General features: G+C 44.0%; 1 protein-coding gene across 5 annotated transcripts in view; it reads right to left on the bottom strand.

Moving 5' to 3' along the window:
• The window catches only part of LOC110513446 (A disintegrin and metalloproteinase with thrombospondin motifs 14), a 140,709-nt gene that overhangs the window by 73,488 nt on the left and 43,323 nt on the right, over positions 1-23,898 (bottom strand). For all 5 annotated transcript variants that reach the window (XM_090217740.1, XM_090217742.1, XM_090217741.1 and 2 more), the window contains exons 3-4: positions 21,358-21,514; positions 13,768-13,964 (exon numbers count right to left, since the gene is read on the bottom strand). In XM_090217740.1, coding sequence (XP_090073866.1) covers positions 13,768-13,964; positions 21,358-21,514 — 354 coding nt within the window. The remainder of the gene's footprint in view (positions 1-13,767; positions 13,965-21,357; positions 21,515-23,898) is intronic.

The following is a 23,898-nucleotide window of genomic DNA, read 5'->3' as shown; positions in this document are numbered from 1 at the left end:
GGTGGTAATGGGATGCTGCTATCCACAGTGGGTGGCTGGTAATGGGATGCTACTATCCACAGTGGGTGGGTGGTAATGGGATGCTGCTATCCACAGTGGGTGAGTGGGTGGTAATGGGATGCTGCTGTCCACAGTGGGTGGGTGGGTGGGTGGTAACGGGATGCTGCTATCCACAGTGGGAGGCTGGTAATGGGATGCTGCTATCCACAGTGGGTGGGTGGTAATGGGATGCTGCTATCCACAGTGGGTGGCTGGTAATGGGATGCTGCTATCCACAGTGGGTGGCTGGTAATGGGATGCTGCTATCCACAGTGGGTTGCTGGTAATGGGATGCTGCTATCCACAGTGGGTGGCGGGTAATGGGATGCTGCTGTCCACAGTGGGTGGGTGGTAATAGGATGCTGCTATCCACAGTGGGTGGGTGGTAATGGGATGCTGCTATCCACAGTGGGTGGCTGGTAATGGGATGCTGCTATCCACAGTGGGTGGCTGGTAATGGGATGCTGCTATCCACAGTGGGTGGGTGGTAATGGGATGCTGCTATCCACAGTGGGTGGCTGGTAATGGGATGCTGCTATCCACAGTGGGTGGGTGGTAATGGGATGCTGCTATCCACAGTGGGTGGCTGGTAATGGGATGCTGCTATCCACAGTGGGTGGGTGGTAATGGGATGCTGCTATCCACAGTGGGTGGTTGGTAATGGGATGCTGCTATCCACAGTGGGTGGGTGGTAATGGGATGCTGCTGTCCACAGTGGGTGGCTGGTAATGGGATGCTGCTATCCACAGTGGGTGGCTGGTAATGGGATGCTGCTGTCCACAGTGGGTGGCTGGTAATGGGATGCTGCTATCCACAGTGGGTGGTTGGTAATGGGATGCTGCTGTCCACAGTGGGCGGCTGGTAATGGGATGCTGCTGTCCACAGTGAGTGCTTGTCATGCTGGTGCTGGGCCTTCCTGGCCATGGGACCATGTGGAGTCGTTCTGCCTCTATTCTTATGAGTTGTGATTCAACAGGCAATCATGTGCGATATCTTGTTAAAACACTGGCACGCGTCCAAATGAAACCACTGCTATTATGCAACGGCTGAGCTAGTCTGACCTAGAAATGCTATGATGACTGCAACACGGTCCCATAACGATGCTCTGGAATGTGTGGAGACTTAATGGAGGAGCTGCAAACCAACATGGAAATTCCAATCTGTAAGTGGTTTCAACTAATTATTATTAACTAACTGGTTCCACAGCGTTTTTAAGTTGACTCAACTTTTCGGTCTAAGTGTTACCTGAACTAAAAACAAATAGAGTTGAGCCAGTTGTACTGTAGGTCCGACTGGAGAATAACGCAGGCCGAAATTCAGTGAACATAAAATGACGTGTTTATTCAACTCGTCTCTTATGTTCATTCAACAAAAATGATTATTTGCGCATCTTAACTTAAAAACATTTTAAAAGTCACTGGAACTAGTTAGACACACAAACAGTGCTTTTAATATACAATATTTTCAACTGACATGGTCTCTGTTCATTTATACAGTAATTGTAATTCAACATGTTCTTCTCTGGGATTTGAACTCACAATCTCCTGGTTCAGAGCATTTAAAATCTTCCTGCGTCTCCACCATGTCTGTGTCAATGACTGATTTTCACCTGTATTGCTAGACTTTTCACTTCTAAAATCTCACCTCTGTTAATTAAAAGTACCTCTCCAGAACAACTATTTTATTCATTATAGTGATTGAGGAGTAACATTAGAACAGAGTAATATTCCCCACCAACATTAGACAACAACACAGAAAACCCTTCAATTGCTGAAATAAGTAAATCAATGACGAGAGGATAGTCACATTAACTGACAACTGACAGACATGGTGGTTTAGCAGGAAGATTGGAATGATGTAAACCAAGAGGTTGTGAGTTCAAATCCCAGGTGAGGACTTCTATATAAATGAACATGCACTATGTCAACATGTGTCAAATATATACATTGAAAATGTTGTATATTAAAAGCACTGTGCTTGTAACCAGATGCACTTTTTTTTAGTTAAGATGCCCAAATAATAATTTATAGTTTAATGAACATATGAGACAAGTTGAGCAAACAGACCATTTTAAGTTGACTTCCCCCCCCCCCCCCCCAGGTTTACTACCCATAAGGCTCTGGTCAAACATAGTTCACTACGAAATACGGAGCCATTTGTGACGCAGACTGAGTAACATTTCCATCCGAGCATGTTTAATCCTCATCAAACCATCCACTACGTGTCAACACTCCCTCTAGGGTCCTATAGAGTCAATCAACAGCTTCCATTTGTGGTTTGCTGAATGCGGGTTTGAGGAAAAGAACCAGGGATTTGGAATCTTGCTTCTGTTTCCATAGCTACCTACAGAAGTCTTAGAACAGGAACAGTCCCCGCTTGGTTATGGATCCTGATTATCAACATGCCGAGTCAGCTGACTGGAGACCAGTAGGGACCAGGAGACACAGGGTTCATTGAGTTACACGTCAGAAAAACAACCTTTCTAGTTATTTTTTTTCTTCTCACAGGTGACTCTTTAACCTGTTGTCCTAGAAAATATATATGCTATGAAAACATATGTGTAAGCTATACAACACAATCAGTCTTCTATGGTTGGTTTGTTTTGAACTTTGTATGTCTGCCCAAACATGAACTTGATGTACTGGCTGCGGTTACTAGACAGTTTTTGTGAATATGTCTCGATGCTTTACTTTTTCTTCAAGTGTGTCTTAAACTAAAATGTATGGATGAAATAGGCTGCCGTTGGGCCTCCCGAGTGGTGCAGCCTTCCCTAGGTACTATATCACAGTGTTGCGGCGTCACTACAGTCTGGGATCAAACCCAGGCTGTGTCACAATCGGCTGTGACCGGGAGTCCCATAGGGCGGCGCCCAATAAGCCCAGCGTTCTCATAGTTAGGGGATGGTTTGGCCCGTGGGGGCTTTAATTGGCTCATCGTTCTCTAGCGACTCCTTGTGGTGGGCCAAGCACCTGCAGGCTGACCTCGATCATCACTTGAATGGTGCAGCTGGCTTCTGGGTTAAGCGACTGGTGTTAAGAAACGCGGCTTTGGGAGGGGGGTGGGTCATGTTTCGGAGGACGCATGATTTGAACTTTGAGACAAAGTATTTTTCATAATAATAAAATAAGAAAATAAGAAAAAAAAAATAATCCTAATATTATAATACAATAATAAAAAAATAATAATAATAATAATAACAATAAAATTATAACAATAAAATAATAATAACAATAACATCATAATAATAATAACAATACAATAATAATAATAATAATACAAATAATAACAATAATAACAATAAAACAATAATAACAACAATAATAATAATAATACAATAATAATCATATAATAATAATAATAATACGAAAATAATAATAAGAATAAAATAAGAATAAGAATAAAATAATAATATAATAATAATAATAATAATAGTAATAATAAGAATATAATAAGAATAATAAGAATAATATTAAATAATAGAATAATAAGGACATTATATAGGATATTGACCACAACAAACATGGAAGATAGATGTTATTGTCTTCCAGTTTTATGCCTGTTCAAAGTTACCTTCAAAGCATCATTTAACAATAGTGTGCAGAAACCATCACAAACACACACGCCCGGAAATGTTTCAACACACACAAATGCCCAGATATGTCTCAACAACACGAGACCAGATATGTCTCAACAACACTAGACCAGATATGTCTCAACAACACTAGACCAGAAAGGTTTCAATAACACTAGACCAGATATATCTCAACAACACTAGACCAGAAAGGTTTCAATAACACTAGACCAGATATATCTCAACAACACTAGACCAGATTTATCTCAACAACACTAGACCAGATATATCTCAACAACACTAGACCAGATTTATCTCAACAACACTAGACCAGATATGTCTCAACAACACTAGACCAGATATGTCTCAACAACACTAGACCAGATATGTCTCAACAACACTAGACCAGATATATCTCAACAACACTAGACCAGATATGTCTCAACAACACTAGACAAGAAAGGTTTCAACAACACTAGACCAGATATGTCTCAACAGCACTAGACCATGGTGAGTTAGGTCAAATGGTCTCCTCCAAGCAGAGCGAAGGTCGGCCATATTGATTTATTTGTTTTAGTGACAGTCTCTCTCCTGTTTACCAGAATACTGGAGGTCTGAGCTGATGCACGTTGTTTTAGTGACAGTCTCTCTCCTGTTTACCAGAATACTGGAGGTCTGAGCTGATGCATGTTGTTTTAGTGACAGTCTCTCTCCTGTTTACCAAAATACTGGAGGTCTGAGCTGATGCACGTTGTTTTAGTGACAGTCTCTCTCCTGTTTACCAGAATACTAGAGGTCTGAGCTGATGCACGTTGTTTTAGTGACCGTCTCTCTCCTGTTTACCAGAATACTGGAGGTCTGAGCTGATACACGTTGTTTTAGTGACAGTCTCTCTCCTGTTTACCAGAATACTGGAGGTCTGAGATGATGCACATTGTTTTAGTGACAGTCTCTCTCCTGTTTACCAGAATACTGGAGGTCTGAGCTGATGCACGTTGTTTTAGTGACCGTCTCTCTCCTGTTTACCAGAATACTGGAGGTCTGAGCTGATGCACGTTGTTTTAGTGACCGTCTCTCTCCTGTTTACCAGAATACTGGAGGTCTGAGCTGATGCACGTTGTTTTAGTGACCGTCTCTCTCCTGTTTACCAGAATACTGGAGGTCTGAGCTGATGCACGTTGTTTTAGTGACAGTCTCTCTCCTGTTTACCAGAATGCTGGAGGTCTGAGCTGATGCACGTTGTTTTAGTGACCGTCTCTCTCCTGTTTACCAGAATACTGGAGGTCTGAGCTGATGCACGTTGTTTTAGTGACAGTCTCTCTCCTGTTTACCAGAATACTGGAGGTCTGAGCTGATGCACGTTGTTTTAGTGACCGTCTCTCTCCTGTTTACCAGAATGCTGGAGGTCTGAGCTGATGCACGTTGTTTTCGAGCGATGCTTTAAACAGAGCCGAGGAAGGCCCTGGGATGGCCTGCCTGTCGATGATGTCATTATCCCAGTAAGTCATAAACACAACAGTCACAGTGATAAAGGCGGGCGCTGCACATGCCGCCTCTCAGGTCAATAAGTACGGTGATGTTCCTTACACATTACAGAACCGAAATTAGGAAGCATTTTTGTTTTGCTGGTCTCTCTCTGTAACTATGACGTGAATGTAAATAAACCCAGCTTGGGGACAGTCTACGCCAAGTTCTCCAAAACAAGACGTGATGTTCACCCTCTCCCCAAGGACACATCACCCATCTATCAGCCTTCTATCTGTGAACACATATCGCTGAATTAAGAGGGGAAGAGATGTCTAACACACTAGATAAATGATAAGCTAAATGTCAATAGGCAGGACCGCACACACGGTTTAAAACAACACAGTACAAACATATAAACGACTGTGTAACAGACTGTGTAACAGACTGTGTAACTGACTGTGTAACTGACTGTGTAACTGACTGTGTAACTGACTGTGTAACTGACTGTGTAAACGACTGTGTAACTGACTGTGTAACTGACTGTGTAACTGACTGTGTAACTGACTGTGTAAACGACTGTGTAACTGACTGTGTAACTGACTGTGTAACTGACTGTGTAACTGACTGTGTAACTGACGCAAGACTGGAACTTGGCAACGATCCAACATTTACACAGCAAAGGAACGTAGACTTAGGCTACACATCAACCAAACAGCCTTTATTCATTCACTTCCAGAACAGTAAATCAGCTATTTAACGAAACAGTGTTTAAGTAAAGTAAAGGCAGATGACCCCAGATTCCCCTGGACGTTGTGTGATGTAATGTCCTCAGATCTCCATGCTGAGTTGAATGCTGTGACCTGTATAAATGTCGGGTTGATGCTGGACGTTAAACTGAGCAGCTGTTGAACAATGAGGACAAACGTCAGAAATAGCCACAGCCTTTTCCAGCCATAGTGGAACATACTCTAAACATCATAAATGTTATTTAATGTGGTTTCAATAAACTTGCGTCAGAATACTGTAGTACCTACTGAATATACATTCTACTGATGCAGTTTAAATCTCCTGCATACAGTCTTTAAATATATCCAGTCTTTTTTATTTGATTTATATAACAAAAAAACTTTACTAGTGAGGGAGGTACCAAACCAAGTGACACCCTATTCCCTATATAGTGTACTACTTTTCACCAGGGTCAATTGGTCAAAAGTACTGCATTATAAAGCTAATAGGTCAAATAGGGTTCCATTTGGAATGCATCCCCAAGCAGCCAATGGCTGCTCTGCCTCTGCTCAGCTGAGCTCACTACACACAGAGCCTAATTCAGAATTGGATTGTTTCTGTCCAGCTGGCTCACAGCCATGAGCACAGCAGCTGTAAGATAGCTGGAGGGACATACAGTACCAGTCAAAAGATTAAGAACACCTACTCATTTAAAGGTTTATCTTTATTTTTACTATTTTATACATTATAGAATAATAGTGAACACATCAAAACTATGAAATAACACATACGGAATCATGTAGTAACCAAAAAAGTGTTAAACACAAATATATGAGGAGTCCAAATTCAAGATTTATGGTTCCAACCGACGTGTCTTTGTGAGACGCAGATAAGGTGAATGGATGATCTCCGCATGTGTTGTTCCCACCGTGAAGCATGGAGGAGGAGGTGTGATGTGTCGGGGAGCTTTGCAGGTGACACTGTCAGTGATTATTTATTTAGAATTTAAGGCACACTTAACCAGCATGGCTACCACAGCATTCTGCAGCGATACGCCATCCCATCTGGTTTGCACTTAGTGGGACTATCATTTGTTTTTCAATGACCCAACACCTCCAGGCTGTGTACGGGCTACTTGACCAAGAAGGAGAGTGATGGAGTGCTGCATCAGATGACCTGGCCTCCACAAACACCCAACTTCAACCCAATTGAGACGGTTTGGGATGAGTTGGGCCGCAGAGTGAAGGAAAATCAGCCAGCAAGTGGTCAGCATATGTGGGAACTCCTTCAAGACTGTTGGAAAGGCATTCCAGGTGAAGCTGGTTGAGAGAATGCCAAGATTATGCGAAGCTGTCATCAAGGTAAAGGGTGGCTACTTTGAAGAATTTCAAATCTGAAATAGATTTTGATTTGTTTAACACTTTTTTGGTTACTACATGATTCCATGTGTTATTTCATAGTTTTGATGTCTTCACTATTATTCTAAAATATAGAAAATAGTAAAAATAAAGAAAAACACTTGAATGAGTAGGTGTCCAAACTTTTGAATGGTACTGTATATCTCTCCCTACCTGCCTGTCTTGTGTACAGCATAACATCAACATGGACAAAACCCTCGTGGGTTTTCTCTAACAACACAGCCATTGTGCTCAGGCAGGCACTTCACAGGCTCCTAGCATGCCTTGTTCCAGGCAGGCACCTCACAGGCTCTGCAGGCTCCTATCATGGCTTGGTCCAGACAGGCACCTCACAGGCTCCTAGCATGGCTTGGTTCAGACAGGCACCTCACAGGCTCTGCAGGCTCCTAGCATGGCTTGTTCCTGGTGTACACCTTGCAGGCTCTGCAGGCTCCTAGCATGGCTTGTTCCTGGTAGGCTCTGCAGGCTCCTAGCATGGCTTGGTCCAGGCAGGCACCTCGCAGGCTCTGCAGGCTCCTAGCATGGCTTGGTCCAGGCAGGCACCTCGCAGGCCCTGCAGGCTCCTAGCATGGCTTGGTCCAGGCAGGATGTGCTTTAATCAGTTCCTTGGCCCGGGAGATTTTCTCCAAGTGGTACTGTACCAGCTCCACATTCTGTACTGGTGGCTGGGAAAGATTGGTGGGATTAACTAGAAGAGCTACAGTGTTTACCTTGTTTGTAGAAACTCAGCCAAGGGAGTGGGCTCACTCACAATTTTGCCTAAGAACACAGGCCTGACTAAAGAATGGTACCAACACATCCTCCGAGAGCAACTTCTCCCAACCATCCAGGAACAGTTCGGTGACGAACAATGCCTTTTCCAGCATGATGGAGCACCTTGCGATAAGGCAAAAGTGATAACTAAGTGGCTCGGGGAACAAAACACCGATATTTTGGGTCCATGGGAAGTATCTTTTTTTCTTTTTTTAACCCCTTTTTTCTCCCCAATTGGTAGTTACAGCCTTGTCTCATCGCTGCAACTCCCGTACGGACTCGGGAGAGGCGAAGGTCGAGAGCCATGCGTCCTCCAAAACACAACCCATCCAACCCGGAAGCCAGCCGCACCAATGTGTCGGAGGAAACACCTTATACCTGGCGACCTGGTCAGCGTGCACTGCGCCCGGCTCGCTACAGGAGCGTGCACTGCGCCCGGCTCGCTACAGGAGTCGCTAGTGCGCGATGAGACAAGAATTTCACTGTCGGCCAAACCCTCCCTAACCCGGACGACGCTGGGTCAATTGTGCGCCGCCCCATGGGCCTCCCGGTCGCGGCCGGCTGCGACAGAGCCTGGACTCGAACCCAGAATCTCTGGTGGCACAGAGATTAGACCACAGAGCTATCCGGGAGGCCTGGAAGTTGTTTTGTCAAAAGTAAAATATGTAGGCTATGGAATCATCAACAGATGGACCACAGAGCAGCAGGCCTCCTCAACCAACAGTAGGCTGTGGAATCATCAACACATGGACCACAGAGCAGCAGGCCTCCTCAACCAACAGTAGGCTGTGGAATCATCAACACATGGACCACAGAGCAGCAGGCCTCCTCAACCAACAGTAGGCTATGGAATCATCAACAGATGGTGGACCACAGAGCAGCAGGCCTCCTTCAACAGACAGTAGGCTATGGAATCATCAACAGATGGACCACAGAGCAGCAGGCCTCCTCAACCAACAGTAGGCTGTGGAATCATCAACACATGGACCACAGAGCAGCAGGCCTCCTCAACCAACAGTAGGCTATGGAATCATCAACCGATGGTGGACCACAGAGCAGCAGGCCTCCTTCAACAGACAGTAGGCTATGGAATCATCAACAGATGGACCACAGAGCAGCAGGCCTCCTCAACCAACAGTAGGCTGTGGAATCATCAACAGATGGACCACAGAGCAGCAGGCCTCCTCAACCAACAGTAGGCTGTGGAATCATCAACAGATGGACCACAGAGCAGCAGGCCTCCTCCTCAACCAACAGTAGGCTATGGAATCATCAACAGATGGTGGACCACAGAGCAGCAGGCCTCCTCCTCAACCAACAGTAGGCTATGGAATCATCAACAGATGGTGGACCACAGAGCAGCAGGCCTCCTCAACCAACAGTAGGCTGTGGAATCATAAACAGATGGACCACAGAGCAGCAGGCCTCCTCAACAGACATTCACTGTTGCCTGAAGTTGTTTAATATGCTGTGTTAGTGTCAGCCTGGCCTGGCAGAGCTGACCAGCAGGGCTGAGCAGCAGCAGATCCTCTAGTCGGGTGGATGTGGATGTTCTGATTGGCTGCCATGCAAAGCAGAAGTCCAGCACCAGCCAACCCCATCCCGCCACAGCCCTCCCCCCCCCACCCCCGCCCTCTCCACTCCCAGTCAACTCACAGTGGCTGCCTCCCAAATGGAAACCTAACCTATAGTGCACAACGTTTAACAAGCAGTCCTAGGGAATAGGGTGCCATTTAAGAACAGTGACAGGTCTAGTGCAGCTAATCAGACCACCCTGTTGGACCCAAATGGTAACTGTTACAGAGTGAAACCAGCACCCTGTGAAAATCTGACTTGGTGGATTAGGGTTGTGGAATCAGATTAAGGTGGTAGGAGCTGCCTGAGACTGTAATGAACAAACTGAGAGGTTTTTCTCTTTCATTAGTAATCTATCAACATTCAGAGAGAGAGAGAGAGAGAGGCGCGAGGGATACGTAATGTTTCAACGTCCACTATGTGAGAGGAGGAGACTAGTACAGTAACAACTAGGCCCTGAGGGGGAATCTATACACACTAGGGGGGGTCAGTCTGGCCAGCGAGTCAGCAACAAAGCTGTTCCTACTCTATCATGTCTAAACACACTGGGGGGGAGGAGATCAGTCTGGCCAGCGAGCCAGCAACAAAGCTGTTACTACTCTATCATGTCTATACACACTGGGGGGGAGGAGATCAGTCTGGCCAGCGAGCCAGCAACAAAGCTGTTACTACTCTATCATGTCTATACCCACTGGGGGGAGGGGGGGGGATCAGTCTGGCCAGCGAGCCAGCAACAAAGCTGTTACTACTCTATCATGTCTATACACACTGGGGGGGAGGAGATCAGTCTGGCCAGCGAGCCAGCAACAAAGCTGTTACTACTCTATCATGTCTATACACACTGGGGGGAGGGGGGGATCAGTCTGGCCAGCGAGCCAGCAACAAAGCTGTTACTACTCTATCATGTCTAAACACACTGGGGGGGGGGGGATCAGTCTGGCCAGCGAGCCAGCAACAAAGCTGTTACTACTCTATCATGTCTAAACACACTGGGGGGAGGGGGGGGATCAGTCTGGCCAGCGAGCCAGCAACAAAGCTGTTACTACTCTATCATGTCTATACCCACTGGGGGGAGGGGGAGGATCAGTCTGGCCAGCGAGTCAGCAACAAAGCTGTTACTACACTATCATGTCTAAACACACTGGGGGGAGGGGGGGATCAGTCTGGCCAGCGAGCCAGCAACAAAGCTGTTACTACTCTATCATGTCTATACACACTGGGGGGGAGGAGATCAGTCTGGCCAGCGAGCCAGCAACAAAGCTGTTACTACTCTATCATGTCTAAACACACTGGGGGGGGGGGGGGGGGATCAGTCTGGCAAGCGAGTCAGCAACAAAGCTGTTACTACTCTATCATGTATAAACACACTGGGGGGGAGGAGATCAGTCTGGCCAGCGAGCCAGCAACAAAGCTGTTACTACTCTATCATGTCTATACACACTGGGGGGGAGGAGATCAGTCTGGCCAGCGAGCCAGCAACAAAGCTGTTACTACTCTATCATGTCTAAACACACTGTGGGGAGGGGGGGGATCAGTCTGGCCAGCGAGCCAGCAACAAAGCTGTTACTACTCTATCATGTCTATACACACTAGGGGGGGGGGGGGGATCAGTCTGGCAAGCGAGTCAGCAACAAAGCTGTTACTACTCTATCATGTCTATACACATGAGGGGAGGTGGGGGGGGGGGGGGGGTCAGTCTGGCCAGTGAGCCAGCAACAAAGCTGTTACTACTCTATCATGGCAAGTCAGTCCCACGAGAGAGCACAGTTTTCCAACTTCCACAAACAGTCATCTTGTACTGCAGGCAAAGGTCAACTGGTTTGGTCAATTACATTCCAATAGCTTTTTGGAATTTCAGTTTACATAAGTGAATTTAAATGGAATTGACCCCCCCAACCCTGGTCTGAATGGTGAATAGTACAGTAAGCTGTTCACAGGAAAGTTAAAGCACTCACACACAGCTAAACAGTGCATAGGGGACAAACAGTTAGGAAAGATTTAAAGGTCCCGAACACTCATTCTGATTCCCATGGAAAAGTGCCTTTTGAGTGACAAAAACATCACCCACAATATGTTTCACCTATAAAACATTTCAACATGTGAAGTTAGGAAGTCTGAAAGGACAGATTGAGTGGGCGGGGACCTAGCAGGCTGAGTGGGCGGGGACCTAGCAGGCTGAGTGGGCGGGGACCTAGCAGGCTGAGTGGGTCGGGGACCTAGCAGGCTGAGTGGGCGGAGACCTAGTAGGCTGAGTGGGCGGGGACCTAGCAGGCTGAAAGGACAGATTGAGTAGGCACGGAGATAGTTGACTGAGTGGGCGGGGACCTAGCAGGCTGAGTGGGCGGGGACCTAGAAGTCTGAAAGGACATATTGAGTAGGCACGGAGATAGTTGACTGAGTGGGCGGGGACCTAGCAGGCTGAGTGGGCGGGGACCTAGCAGGCTGAGTGGGCGGGGACCTAGAAGTCTGAAAGGACAGATTGAGTAGGCACGGAGATAGTTGACTGAGTGGGCGGGGACCTAGAAGTCTGAAAGGACAGATTGAGTAGGCACGGAGATAGTTGACTGAGTGGGCGGGGACCTAGAAGTCTGAAAGGACAGATTGAGTAGGCACGGAGATAGTTGACTGAGTGGGCGGGGACCTAGAAGTCTGAAAGGACAGATTGAGTAGGCACGGAGATAGTTGACTGAGTGGGCGGGGACCTAGAAGTCTGAAAGGACAGATTGAGTAGGCACGGAGATAGTTGACTGAGTGGGCGGGGACCTAGAAGTCTGAAAGGACAGATTGAGTAGGCACGGAGATAGTTGACTGAGTGGGCGGGGACCTAGTAGGCTGAGTGGGCGGGGACCTAGCAGGCTGAGTGGGCGGGGACCTAGCAGGCTGAGTGGGCGGAGACCTAGCAGGCTGAGTGGGCGGGGACCTAGCAGGCTGAAAGGACAGATTGAGTAGGCACGGAGATGATCCCTTATTGCTGTGACTTCAAATCAGTGTAGATGAAGGGGAGGAGACGGGTTAAATAATTGTCTTGAAGCCTTGAGACATTTGAGACATTGAATGTGTATGTGTGCCATTCAGAGGGTGAATGGGCCAGACAAAAGATTGAAGTGTCTTTGAATGGGGTATGGTAGTAGGTGCCAGGCGCACACGTTTGAACTGCAACACTACTGGGGGTTTTTCCAACTCAGTATTAGGAAGGTGTTCCTAATGTTTGGAATACTCAGGGTATATTATCTCTCAGACAATGTTCATAATTCATGACTATCAATGATGTCAAGAAGTTTGTATGAATCTCCTGTTTGAAATGTCTCTCGGCGTAATGACATGACAACTGTGTTGTTGTTTTGGCAACCCTTCTCCTTGCTTTTGTTCCATGCTGGCTAAAGACCTAGCTAGCCAGCAACTTCTCTAGCAAACACCAGACACAGATGAAAGCAGAAACCTATAAGTACATTTGCCTTAGAATAGATGAATAGGGGAAACCTCTCTAATTATATTTGTTGACACGCTGCAGTCAACTTTAGGCATCAGTTGACTAGCTAACTAGCTATGTAAACCATAGCCCTCTGCAAACACGCCTTCTGCCATGTTGGTTACTAGGACGAAACCTTACTTAAAAAGGTACTTTTGAGATATTAATATAAGTATTTTAAATGTTGATGGAATTAGAGTGAAAAATAATTGTATTTCAAAATCTAAATATATTCCATATTTGAGAGAACAATATAAGAAGTGTAACGACGCTAAGATGGTGTCTGTATCATGTACGGTTCACAGACCTATGGCTACGTTTACACAGGCAGCCCCAATTCTGATCTTTTCTTCACTATTTGGTCTTTCGGCCAATCAGTTTAGCTCTGAAAAAAAGATCTGATGTGATGAAAAGATCTGATGTGATGAAAAGATCTGATATGATTGATCAAAATACCAATTAATGAAGAAAGAAATATCAGAATTGGGCTGCCTGTGTAAACGCAGCCGTAGGGTTTAAAAAGGGCCTAAACTGGCCACTTTCATCATGATTTTCCCCAAAACTGTTGGTGATGCAAATAGAAAAATCAGGTCAAACATCCTTCCTCCCAATGAAGTTACTACGTGAGCATTGCCAGAACAATCTGACATACCAAAAATATTTTCGGCCTACACTGGCGTGGAATCGCCAATAGCATTCACAAAGTATTTATATGTGTGTGGCATATAAAGAGTAAAAAATGGACTTACTATGTTGATGAGTGTGAGGACATAGTTCTGTACGTGCTCCTTGCCATGGAAGCGCACCACAGAGTCGTCCACAGCCAGCAGCACCTCAATGTTGTAGTCGTCCTTCTTGGCGTGCCGCCGTTTGCGCTCAGACTCTGTCAGCTTGAGCTCCAAGAGGTCCAGAGCACCGGGGAGGTCAGCAATCCCAAAGTCTGTCACTGTGTGGAGGAGAAGAGACATGAGGAATTACAACAAGGAACATTTAGCATACATTTAGCACATTTAGCATATTCATGTAAACATGAACAGCATGTTCAAGTAACATAGCAACATTTAGCTTACATGAGGAATTACAACAAGTAACATAGCAACATTTAGCCTACAGCAGCATGTTTACATGAGGAATTACAACAAGTAGCATAGCAACATTTAGCCTACAGCAGCATGTTTACATGAGGAATTACAACAAGTAACATAGCAACATTTAGCCTACAGCAGCATGTTTACATGAGGAATTACAACAAGTAACATAGCAACATTTAGCCTACAGCAGCATGTTTACATGAGGAATTACAACAAGTAACATAGCAACATTTAGCCTACAGCAGCATGTTTACATGAGGAATTACAACAAGTAACATAGCAACATTTAGCCTACAGCAGCATGTTTACATGAGGAATTACAACAAGTAACATAGCAACATTTAGCCTACAGCAGCATGTTCACATGAGGAATTACAACAAGTAACATAGCAACATTTAGCCTACAGCAGCATGTTTACATGAGGAATTACAACAAGTAACATAGCAACATTTAGCCTACAGCAAGCAGCATGTTCACATGAGGAATTACAACAAGTAACATAGCAACATTTAGCCTACAGCAAGCATGTTTACATGAGGAATTACAACAAGTAACATAGCAACATTTAGCCTACAGCAAGCAGCATGTTCACATGAGGAATTACAACAAGTAACATAGCAACATTTAGCCTACAGCAGCATGTTCACATGAGGAATTACAACAAGTAACATAGCAACATTTAGCCTACAGCAAGCATGTTTACATGAGGAATTACAACAAGTAACATAGCAACATTTAGCCTACAGCAGCATGTTTACATGAGGAATTACAACAAGTAACATAGCAACATTTAGCCTACAGCAGCATGTTTACATGAGGAATTACAACAAGTAACATAGCAACATTTAGCCTACAGCAAGCATGTTTACATGAGGAATTACAACAAGTAACATAGCAACATTTAGCCTACAGCAGCATGTTTACATGAGGAATTACAACAAGTAACATAGCAACATTTAGCCTACAGCAAGCAGCATGTTTACATGAGGAATTACAACAAGTAACATAGCAACATTTAGCCTACAGCAAGCATGTTTACATGAGGAATTACAACAAGTAACATAGCAACATTTAGCCTACAGCAAGCAGCATGTTTACATGAGGAATTACAACAAGTAACATAGCAACATTTAGCCTACAGCAGCATGTTTACATGAGGAATTACAACAAGAAACATAGCAACATTTAGCCTACAGCAAGCATGTTTACATGAGGAATTACAACAAGTAACATAGCAACATTTAGCCTACAGCAGCATGTTTACATGAGGATGAGGAGGTAGTATGGCCTCCTCTCCGATGGCTCCCAATTCCCTATTTAGTGCACTCCTCGTAGGTGCTTCACAACATTAAAAATGGAAAACGGTGCCATCGGGGACATAACCTACGAGTTTGCTGCTCAAGCGTTGGTCAAAAGTAGTGCACTTAAATAGGAAATGGGGAGAAATATGGGACACAACCAAGCTTTGGAATTGTCTCGTGTCGTCTCAATGATGCAGACAGTCCAGACATGAACAGGAGAGACTGTACAAGGCTGATCTGAGACCTGTACAATGATGTAGACAGTCCAGACATGAACAGGAAAGACTGTACAAGGCTGAACTGAGACCTGTACAATGATGCAGACAGTCCAGACATGAACAGGAGATACTGTACAAGGCTGATCTGAGACCTGTACAATACAACGACCCCTTGATCCCATCACCGGAACACTATCTCCAATCATACATAAACAACAGCATGACATGCCAACATCCTCTTCCTGCTCAACCCCCTCAACATCCTCTTCCTGCTCAACCCCCTCAACATCCTCTTCCTGCTCAACCCCCTCAACATCCTCTTCCTGCTCAACCCCCTCAACATCCTCTTCCTGCTCAACCCCCTCAACATCCTCTTCCTGCTCAACCCCCTCAACATCCTCTTCCTGCTCAACCCCCTCAACATCCTCTTCCTGCTCAACCCCCTCAACATCCTCATCCTGCTCAACATCCTCTTCCTGCTCAACCCCCTCAACATCCTCTTCCTGCTCAACCCCCTCAACATCCTCTTCCTGCTCAACCCCCTCAACATCCTCTTCCTGCTCAACCCCCTCAACATCCTCTTCCTGCTCAACATCCTCTTCCTGCTCAACCCCCTCAACATCCTCATCCTGCTCAACATCCTCTTCCTGCTCAACCCCCTCAACATCCTCTTCCTGCTCAACCCCCTCAACATCCTCTTCCTGCTCAACCCCCTCAACATCCTCTTCCTGCTCAACCCCCTCAACATCCTCTTCCTGCTCAACCCCCTCAACATCCTCTTCCTGCTCAACCCCCTCAACATCCTCATCCTGCTCAACATCCTCTTCCTGCTCAATCCCCTCAACATCCTCTTCCTGCTCAACCCCCTCAACATCCTCTTCCTGCTCAACCCCCTCAACATCCTCTTCCTGCTCAACCCCCTCAACATCCTCTTCCTGCTCAACCCCCTCAACATCCTCTTCCTGCTCAACCCCCTCAACATCCTCTTCCTGCTCAACCCCCTATGTACACTATATATGATGACAGAAACCTCTGTATGGTCCATATCTGGAATATAATGTTGATGTCCCGTACGTCAGAGACATCATCTTCTATAATATACAACTTAAAGAAACAGGTGACTGTGCATTCTCAGTAGGATATGATTTGGCATTTTAGTTATTTTATTTTATTTTTAAGCTGCATGTGTCCCTGGAAAATGACTCGGCGAAATGCAACAGTTACCTGTAAAGTCAACAATGGAAAGAACGGAAACCATCCGAAATAACAGTTAAGTACAATAGCAAAACAAAATAATGTTTTTAATTTCCTTATTGAACATTATTGTTGTCAACAGCAACAGGAATGTGTCTGGATAAAATGTGTTATTACCATGTAGAAACAGCCTGGTGTTATAAAACATAGAGTTTGGCTATGGGCAGCTGGGAATTATCACATTCCACCATGACGGCAAGGAATCTCTGCCACCTCACTACGCTGTCTGAGACCCACACACTAGACCAGACGGGCATCCAGCCTGGGCTCAATACTATTCCAAATCGAGGACTTTCAGCGCTTGCTCTAGCCTGCTTCCTAATGCAGACAGTTCCAGGAAGGTGAATCGTATAAATGTTCCTAGGTGAGAAACAGCACAGCATAGAGAAGAGAAAATACTACTGTGTCGTTAGAACGAATACTTGGAATCTGTCGGACAAATAATAGGCTGCCACAGAGGAAGGTTCGTCTCAGTGGCTGGAAATACAAGGGCTCTCTATGTGTCTAAGGTTCAATCATCCTCTACTCTATAGAAATACAAGGGCTCTCTATGTGTCTAAGGTCCAATCATCCTCTACTCTATAGAAATACAAGGGCTCTCTATGTGTCTAAGGTCCAATCATCCTCTACTCTACTCTATAGAAATACAAGGGCTCTCTATGTGTCTAAGGTCCAATCATCCTCTACTCTACTCTATAGAAATACAAGGGCTCTCTATGTGTCTAAGGTTCAATCATCCTCTACTCTACTCTATAGAAATACAAGGGCTATCTATGTGTCTAAGGTCCAATCATCCTCTACTCTATAGAAATACAAGGGCTCTCTATGTGTCTATGGTTCAATCATCCTCTACTCTACTCTATAGAAATACAAGGGCTCTCTATGTGTCTAAGGTCCAATCATCCTCTATTCTACTCTATAGAAATACAAGGGCTCTCTATGTGTCTAAGGTCCAAGCATCCACAGGAGGTTGGAGATAGCAGCTGTCCATTGGACATGATTGAGATAATATCAGGACAAACTGAGAGAGGTTTTGCATGCTGTCTGTGACAATGTGACAAACTGAGAGAAGTGGTTAAACTTGACAAATAGGAAGTATGGTTGTAAATGGCCCAGCCAGCTGCCTACGTTTCAGTACTTTCAGAACCACATCATGGTTGTAAATGGCCCTGCCAGCTGCCTACGTTCCAGTACTTTCAGAACCACATCATGGTTGTAAATGGCCCAGCCAGCTGCCTACATTCCAGTACTTTCAGAACCACATCATGGTTGTAAATGGCCCAGCCAGCTGCCTATACATTCCAGTACTTTCAGAACCACATCATTACAGCCTGACTGCTGTAAGACCGTCAGTGGTAACCCGTCACTCTGAATACGTTGGCGAGAAGTTTCTCTGAGACAGGGCGGTTTGATATGAACCGCGGGGGAAACGTTCTCCGCACGCTGTCACGGTCACCGGGGTGACTCTGTTGTTATTGTTACTGGACCCGCGGGGAGCGCATGGGATATAATCCATACTTCTCACCGTACTGATGGTCTGAATGGTATTCATACAACCATAGTTACATTTGTAACTTCCATTCTAGTATCAGATAGGAGTTCTTTGGCTTGTAACCATAGCAGATCCCTTTTGGTGCTCTGTAGAACCCTTTTTTAAAGGTTCTATAAAGAACCATGCTCATGAGGTTCTAAATGGAACCTGTATGGTGATATGAAGAACCCTTTCCTCAGGTTCTATATTCAAGGGTTGCACGTTGCGTCACAATATTGTTTTGAACGTTCGTTTTAGGACTGACGCCCGACTGAGCATTCTACTCAATGCATCCTCATCGGGCGCTGATGACGGGGTGATCTGAAAGTGCATAACTGAGGCTTGAAAACAAAAATGACATTTATAAAGGCAAATAAATAGTATGAAAACCTTTTGTCATCATTTTGATGTCGCCAGATTGACTTTAGTTGCAGTATAACGTTAGCTAGCTAGCTAAGCTTGAGGGGAGACCTCCAGATTTTAACTGGCTAATGTTAGGGTCCTTTATAGAACATTTATGGAGAATGGTTCTATAAAGAACCTTCTTTAATCTTAAAGGTTCTTTGTAGATCCTATTGAAAACCATACATTGTTTTATTCTGGTCAGACATGTTATGTTGTTAAAATTCCATAGGTGTTATTATTGACAAGTTGAAACAAGTGAGCTTCCTCTGGAACAGCTGGGGTCCCTGAGGAGAGAATTGAGACCCACTGACTGATTTAGTCGGCTGTTCTCAACTAACACAAGGCCATAACATGAGTCTTTCACAGGACACCATCACTGGCCATTGTCATATCTAATATGTAATGGCATAACACAACACAACACATCAGATAAACTGACATGACACTAACTCACAATTGCACAAAAAGAGCTGTGCGTAAACCACGCCCCCAAAAATTCTAATGAGCTACATTTGAATTATCACTAAAAGAAGAAAGAACCATTTTCTGAACTGTAAAGAACCCTAGTTCTGAACCGTAAAGAACCCTAGTTCTGAACTGTAAAGAACCCTAGTTCTGAACTGTAAAGAACCCTAGTTCTGAACTGTAAAGAACCCTAGTTCTGAACTGTAAAGAACCCTAGTTCTGAACTGTAAAGAACCCTAGTTCTGAACTGTAAAGAACCCTAGTTCTGAACTGTAAAGAACCCTAGTTCTGAACTGTGAAGAACCCTAGTTCTGAACTGTAAAGAACCCTAGTTCTGAACTGTAAAGAACCCTACTTCTGAACTGTAAAGAACCCTAGTTCTGAACTGTAAAGAACCCTAGTTCTGAACTGTAAAGAACCCTAGTTCTGAACTGTAAAGAACCCTAGTTCTGAAACTGTAAAGAACCCTAGTTCTGAACTGTAAAGAACCCTAGTTCTGAACTGTGAAGAACCCTAGTTCTGAACTGTAAAGAACCCTAGTTCTGAACTGTAAAGAACCCTAGTTCTGAACTGTAAAGAACCCTAGTTCTGAACTGTAAAGAACCCTAGTTCTGAACTGTAAAGAACCCTAGTTCTGAACTGTAAATAACCCTAGTTCTGAACTGTAAAGAACCCTAGTTCTGAACTGTAAAGAACCCTAGTTCTGAACTGTAAAGAACCCTAGTTCTGAACTGTAAAGAACCCTAGTTCTGAACTGTAAAGAACCCTAGTTCTGAACCGTAAAGAACCCTAGTTCTGAACTGTAAAGAACCCTAGTTCTGAACTGTAAAGAACCCTAGTTCTGAACTGTAAAGAACCCTAGTTCTGAACTGTAAAGAACCCTAGTTCTGAACTGTAAAGAACCCTAGTTCTGAACTGTGAAGAACCCTAGTTCTGAACTGTAAAGAACCCTAGTTCTGAACTGTAAAGAACCCTAGTTCTGAACTGTAAAGAACCCTAGTTCTGAACTGTAAAGAACCCTAGTTCTGAACTGTAAAGAACCCTAGTTCTGAACTGTAAAGAACCCTAGTTCTGAACTGTAAAGAACCCTAGTTCTGAACTGTAAAGAACCCTAGTTCTGAACTGTAAAGAACCCTAGTTCTGAACTGTAAAGAACCCTAGTTCTGAACTGCAAAGAACCCTAGTTCTGAACTGTAAAGAACCCTAGTTCTGAACTGTAAAGAACCCTAGTTCTGAACTGTAAAGAACCCTAGTTCTGAACTGTAAAGAACCCTAGTTCTGAACTGTAAAGAACCCTAGTTCTGAACTGTAAAGAACCCTAGTTCTGAACTGTAAAGAACCCTAGTTCTGAACTGTAAAGAACCCTAGTTCTGAACTGCAAAGAACCCTAGTTCTGAACTGTAAAGAACCCTAGTTCTGAACTGTAAAGAACCCTAGTTCTGAACTGTAAAGAACCCTAGTTCTGAACTGTAAAGAACCCTAGTTCTGAACTGTAAAGAACCCTAGTTCTGAACTGTAAAGAACCCTAGTTCTGAACCGTAAAGAACCCTAGTTCTGAACCGTAAAGAACCCTAGTTCTGAACTGTAAAGAACCCTAGTTCTGAACTGTAAAGAACCCTAGTTCTGAACTGTAAAGAACCATTTGAAGAGCTCAAAGGGCTATTTGAGGCATTATGGTTCCACATAGAACCATCACTTTTCCCGAAGAACCCTTGAGGAACCCTCATTGTTTTAGTGTGTATGACTGTACATCACCTTTACAGTCCCAGACACTGGAGAGAGAATCTACGGCACCTATAACAGTAGGACAGCCTACGGCCAGATGCTCAAGCTATTGTTCACGGACAGGAGGGAATTCATAGAGCAGTCAGGTCCATTTTAACTGTAGAGCAGAGAGACAGACTTTTCCCCCAGTGCTTTCATAGGGGCCGAGCATTCCTCACAGCTGGTGCAGTGAACAGTCTGTCTGCTGTGTGTGTGTGTGTGAATGAGTGTGTGTGCATGAGTGTGTGTGTGCTTGTGTGCACTCACCCCTCCTCTCTCCACTACATTGGTGGTGTTCCCTTTCCTTACCTTCATTGTGGAGGTCCTTCCTTGTTTGGACTGGTTCACTTTTGATGGCAGATCTCCTGTAGACCACATGGACACGACCTTTCACCTCCACATCCTGCTGACCCTTCTCTAGAGGCTCGATGAAAAACTCCCCGTTATCAGTCCGGATCAGGCCTGCCTGGAAAAAAACACAGCTCTTCACATAATGTGGTTTAAAGTACTTAAGTAAAAAAAATACTTTAAAGTACTACTTAAGAAGTTGTTTTGGGGGTATCTGCACTTCACTTTACAATTTATATTGTTGACAACTTTTACTTTTACTACATTCCTTAATAAGAAAATAATTTACTTTTTACTCCATACATTTTCCTTGACACCCAAAAGTACTGGTTACATTTAGAATGCTTAGCAGGACAGGAAACTGGTCCAAGTCATGCCCTTAACAGAACATCCCAGTAGGGATCTACTGCCTCTGATCCGGTGCACTCACTAGACACACACACTTCATTTTGTAAATTATGGCGTGTGCCCCTGGCTACCTGAAAATGATTATTATTATTTATTTTGTAAATGATGTCTGAATGATGGTGTGTGCCCCTGGCTACCTGAAAATTATATTATTATTTATTTTGTAAATGTTGTATTGTGCCCCTGGCTACCTGAAAATTATTATTATTAATATTTTTACATGATGCCATCTGGTTTGCTTAATTTCAAATGATTTTAAATGATTTATACTTTTACTTTTCATACTTAAGTATATTTTAGCAATTACATTTACTTTTGATACTTAAGTATATTTAAAACCAAATACTTTTAGACTTTTACTTAAAATATAATTTTACTGGGTGACTTTTTACTTTAGATATTTACTTTTTTCCAACCACTATTCACATTGGTACCTATAACCACAGGCCTCTACATAAGTACACAGGCCTCTACATAAGTACACAGGCCTCTACATAAGTACACAGGCCTCTACATTAGTACACAGGCCTCTACATAAGTACACAGGCCTCTACATTAGTACACAGGCCTCTACATAAGTACACAGGCCTCTACATTAGTACACAGGCCTCTACATAAGTACACAGGTCTCTACATTAGTACACAGGCCTCTACATTAGTACACAGGCCTCTACATAAGTACACAGGCCTCTACATAAGTACACAGGCCTCTACATTAGTACACAGGCCTCTACATTAGTACACAGGCCTCTACATTAGTACACAGGCCTCTACATTAGTACACAGGCCTCTATATTACTACACAGGCCTACGTATTACTACACTCAGTGTTCAGAGGTTGTTGATTGGCCCTTCACAAGCCCTTAGTATCAGCCCTAGGTATGGAAACACAACTTCCCCAGTATAATATCAGGCTGTATACTATAACCCCAGTATAATACCAGGCTGTATACTATAACCCCAGTATAATACCAGACTGTATACTATAACCCCAGTATAATACCAGGATGTATACTATAACCCCAGTATAATACCAGGATGTATACTATAATCCCAGTATAATACCAGGATGTATACTATAATCCCAGTATAATACCAGGCTGTATACTATAACCCCAGTATAATACCAGGATGTATACTATAACCCCAGTATAATACCAGGCTGTATACTATAACCCCAGTATAATACCAGGCTGTATACTATAACCCCAGTATAATACCAGGCTGTATACTATAACCCCAGAATAATACCAGGATGTATACTATAACCCCAGTATAATACCAGGCTGTATACTATAACCCCAGTATAATACCAGGCTGTATACTATAACCCCAGTATAATACCAGGCTGTATACTATAACCCCAGTATAATACCAGGCTGTGTAATATAACCCCAGTATAATACCAGGCTGTATACTATAACCCCAGTATAATACCAGGATGTATACTATAACCCCAGTATAATACCAGGCTGTATACTATAACCCCTGTATAATACCAGGCTGTATACTATAACCCCAGTATAATACCAGGCTGTATAATATAACCCCAGTATAATACCAGGCTGTATACTATAACCCCAGTATAATACCAGGCTGTATACTATACCCCCAGTATAATACCAGGCTGTGTACTATAACCCCAGTATAATACCAGGCTGTATAATATAACCCCAGTATAATACCAGGCTGTGTACTATAATCCCAGTATAATACCAGGCTGTATACTATACCCCCAGTATAATACCAGGCTGTGTACTATAACCCCAGTATAATACCAGGCTGTATACTATAACCCCTGTATAATACCAGGCTGTGTACTATAACCCCAGTATAATACCAGGCTGTATACTATAACCCCAGTATAATACCAGGCTGTATACTATAACCCCAGTATAATACCAGGCTGTATACTATAACCCCAGTATAATACCAGGCTGTATACAATAACCCCAGTATAATACCAGGCTGTATACTATAACCCCAGTATAATACCAGGCTGTGTACTATAACCCCAGTATAATACCAGGCTGTATACTATAACCCCAGTATAATACCAGGCTGTATACTATAACCCCAGTATAATACCAGGCT

The sequence above is a fragment of the Oncorhynchus mykiss genome, chromosome 23, assembly GCF_057628025.1.
Source record: "Oncorhynchus mykiss isolate SJ-2025 chromosome 23, ASM5762802v1, whole genome shotgun sequence".
Lineage (NCBI taxonomy): Eukaryota > Metazoa > Chordata > Actinopteri > Salmoniformes > Salmonidae > Oncorhynchus > Oncorhynchus mykiss.
The sequence above is the reverse complement of the archived record's forward strand: the minus strand, read 5'-3'. Positions and strand labels throughout refer to the sequence as shown.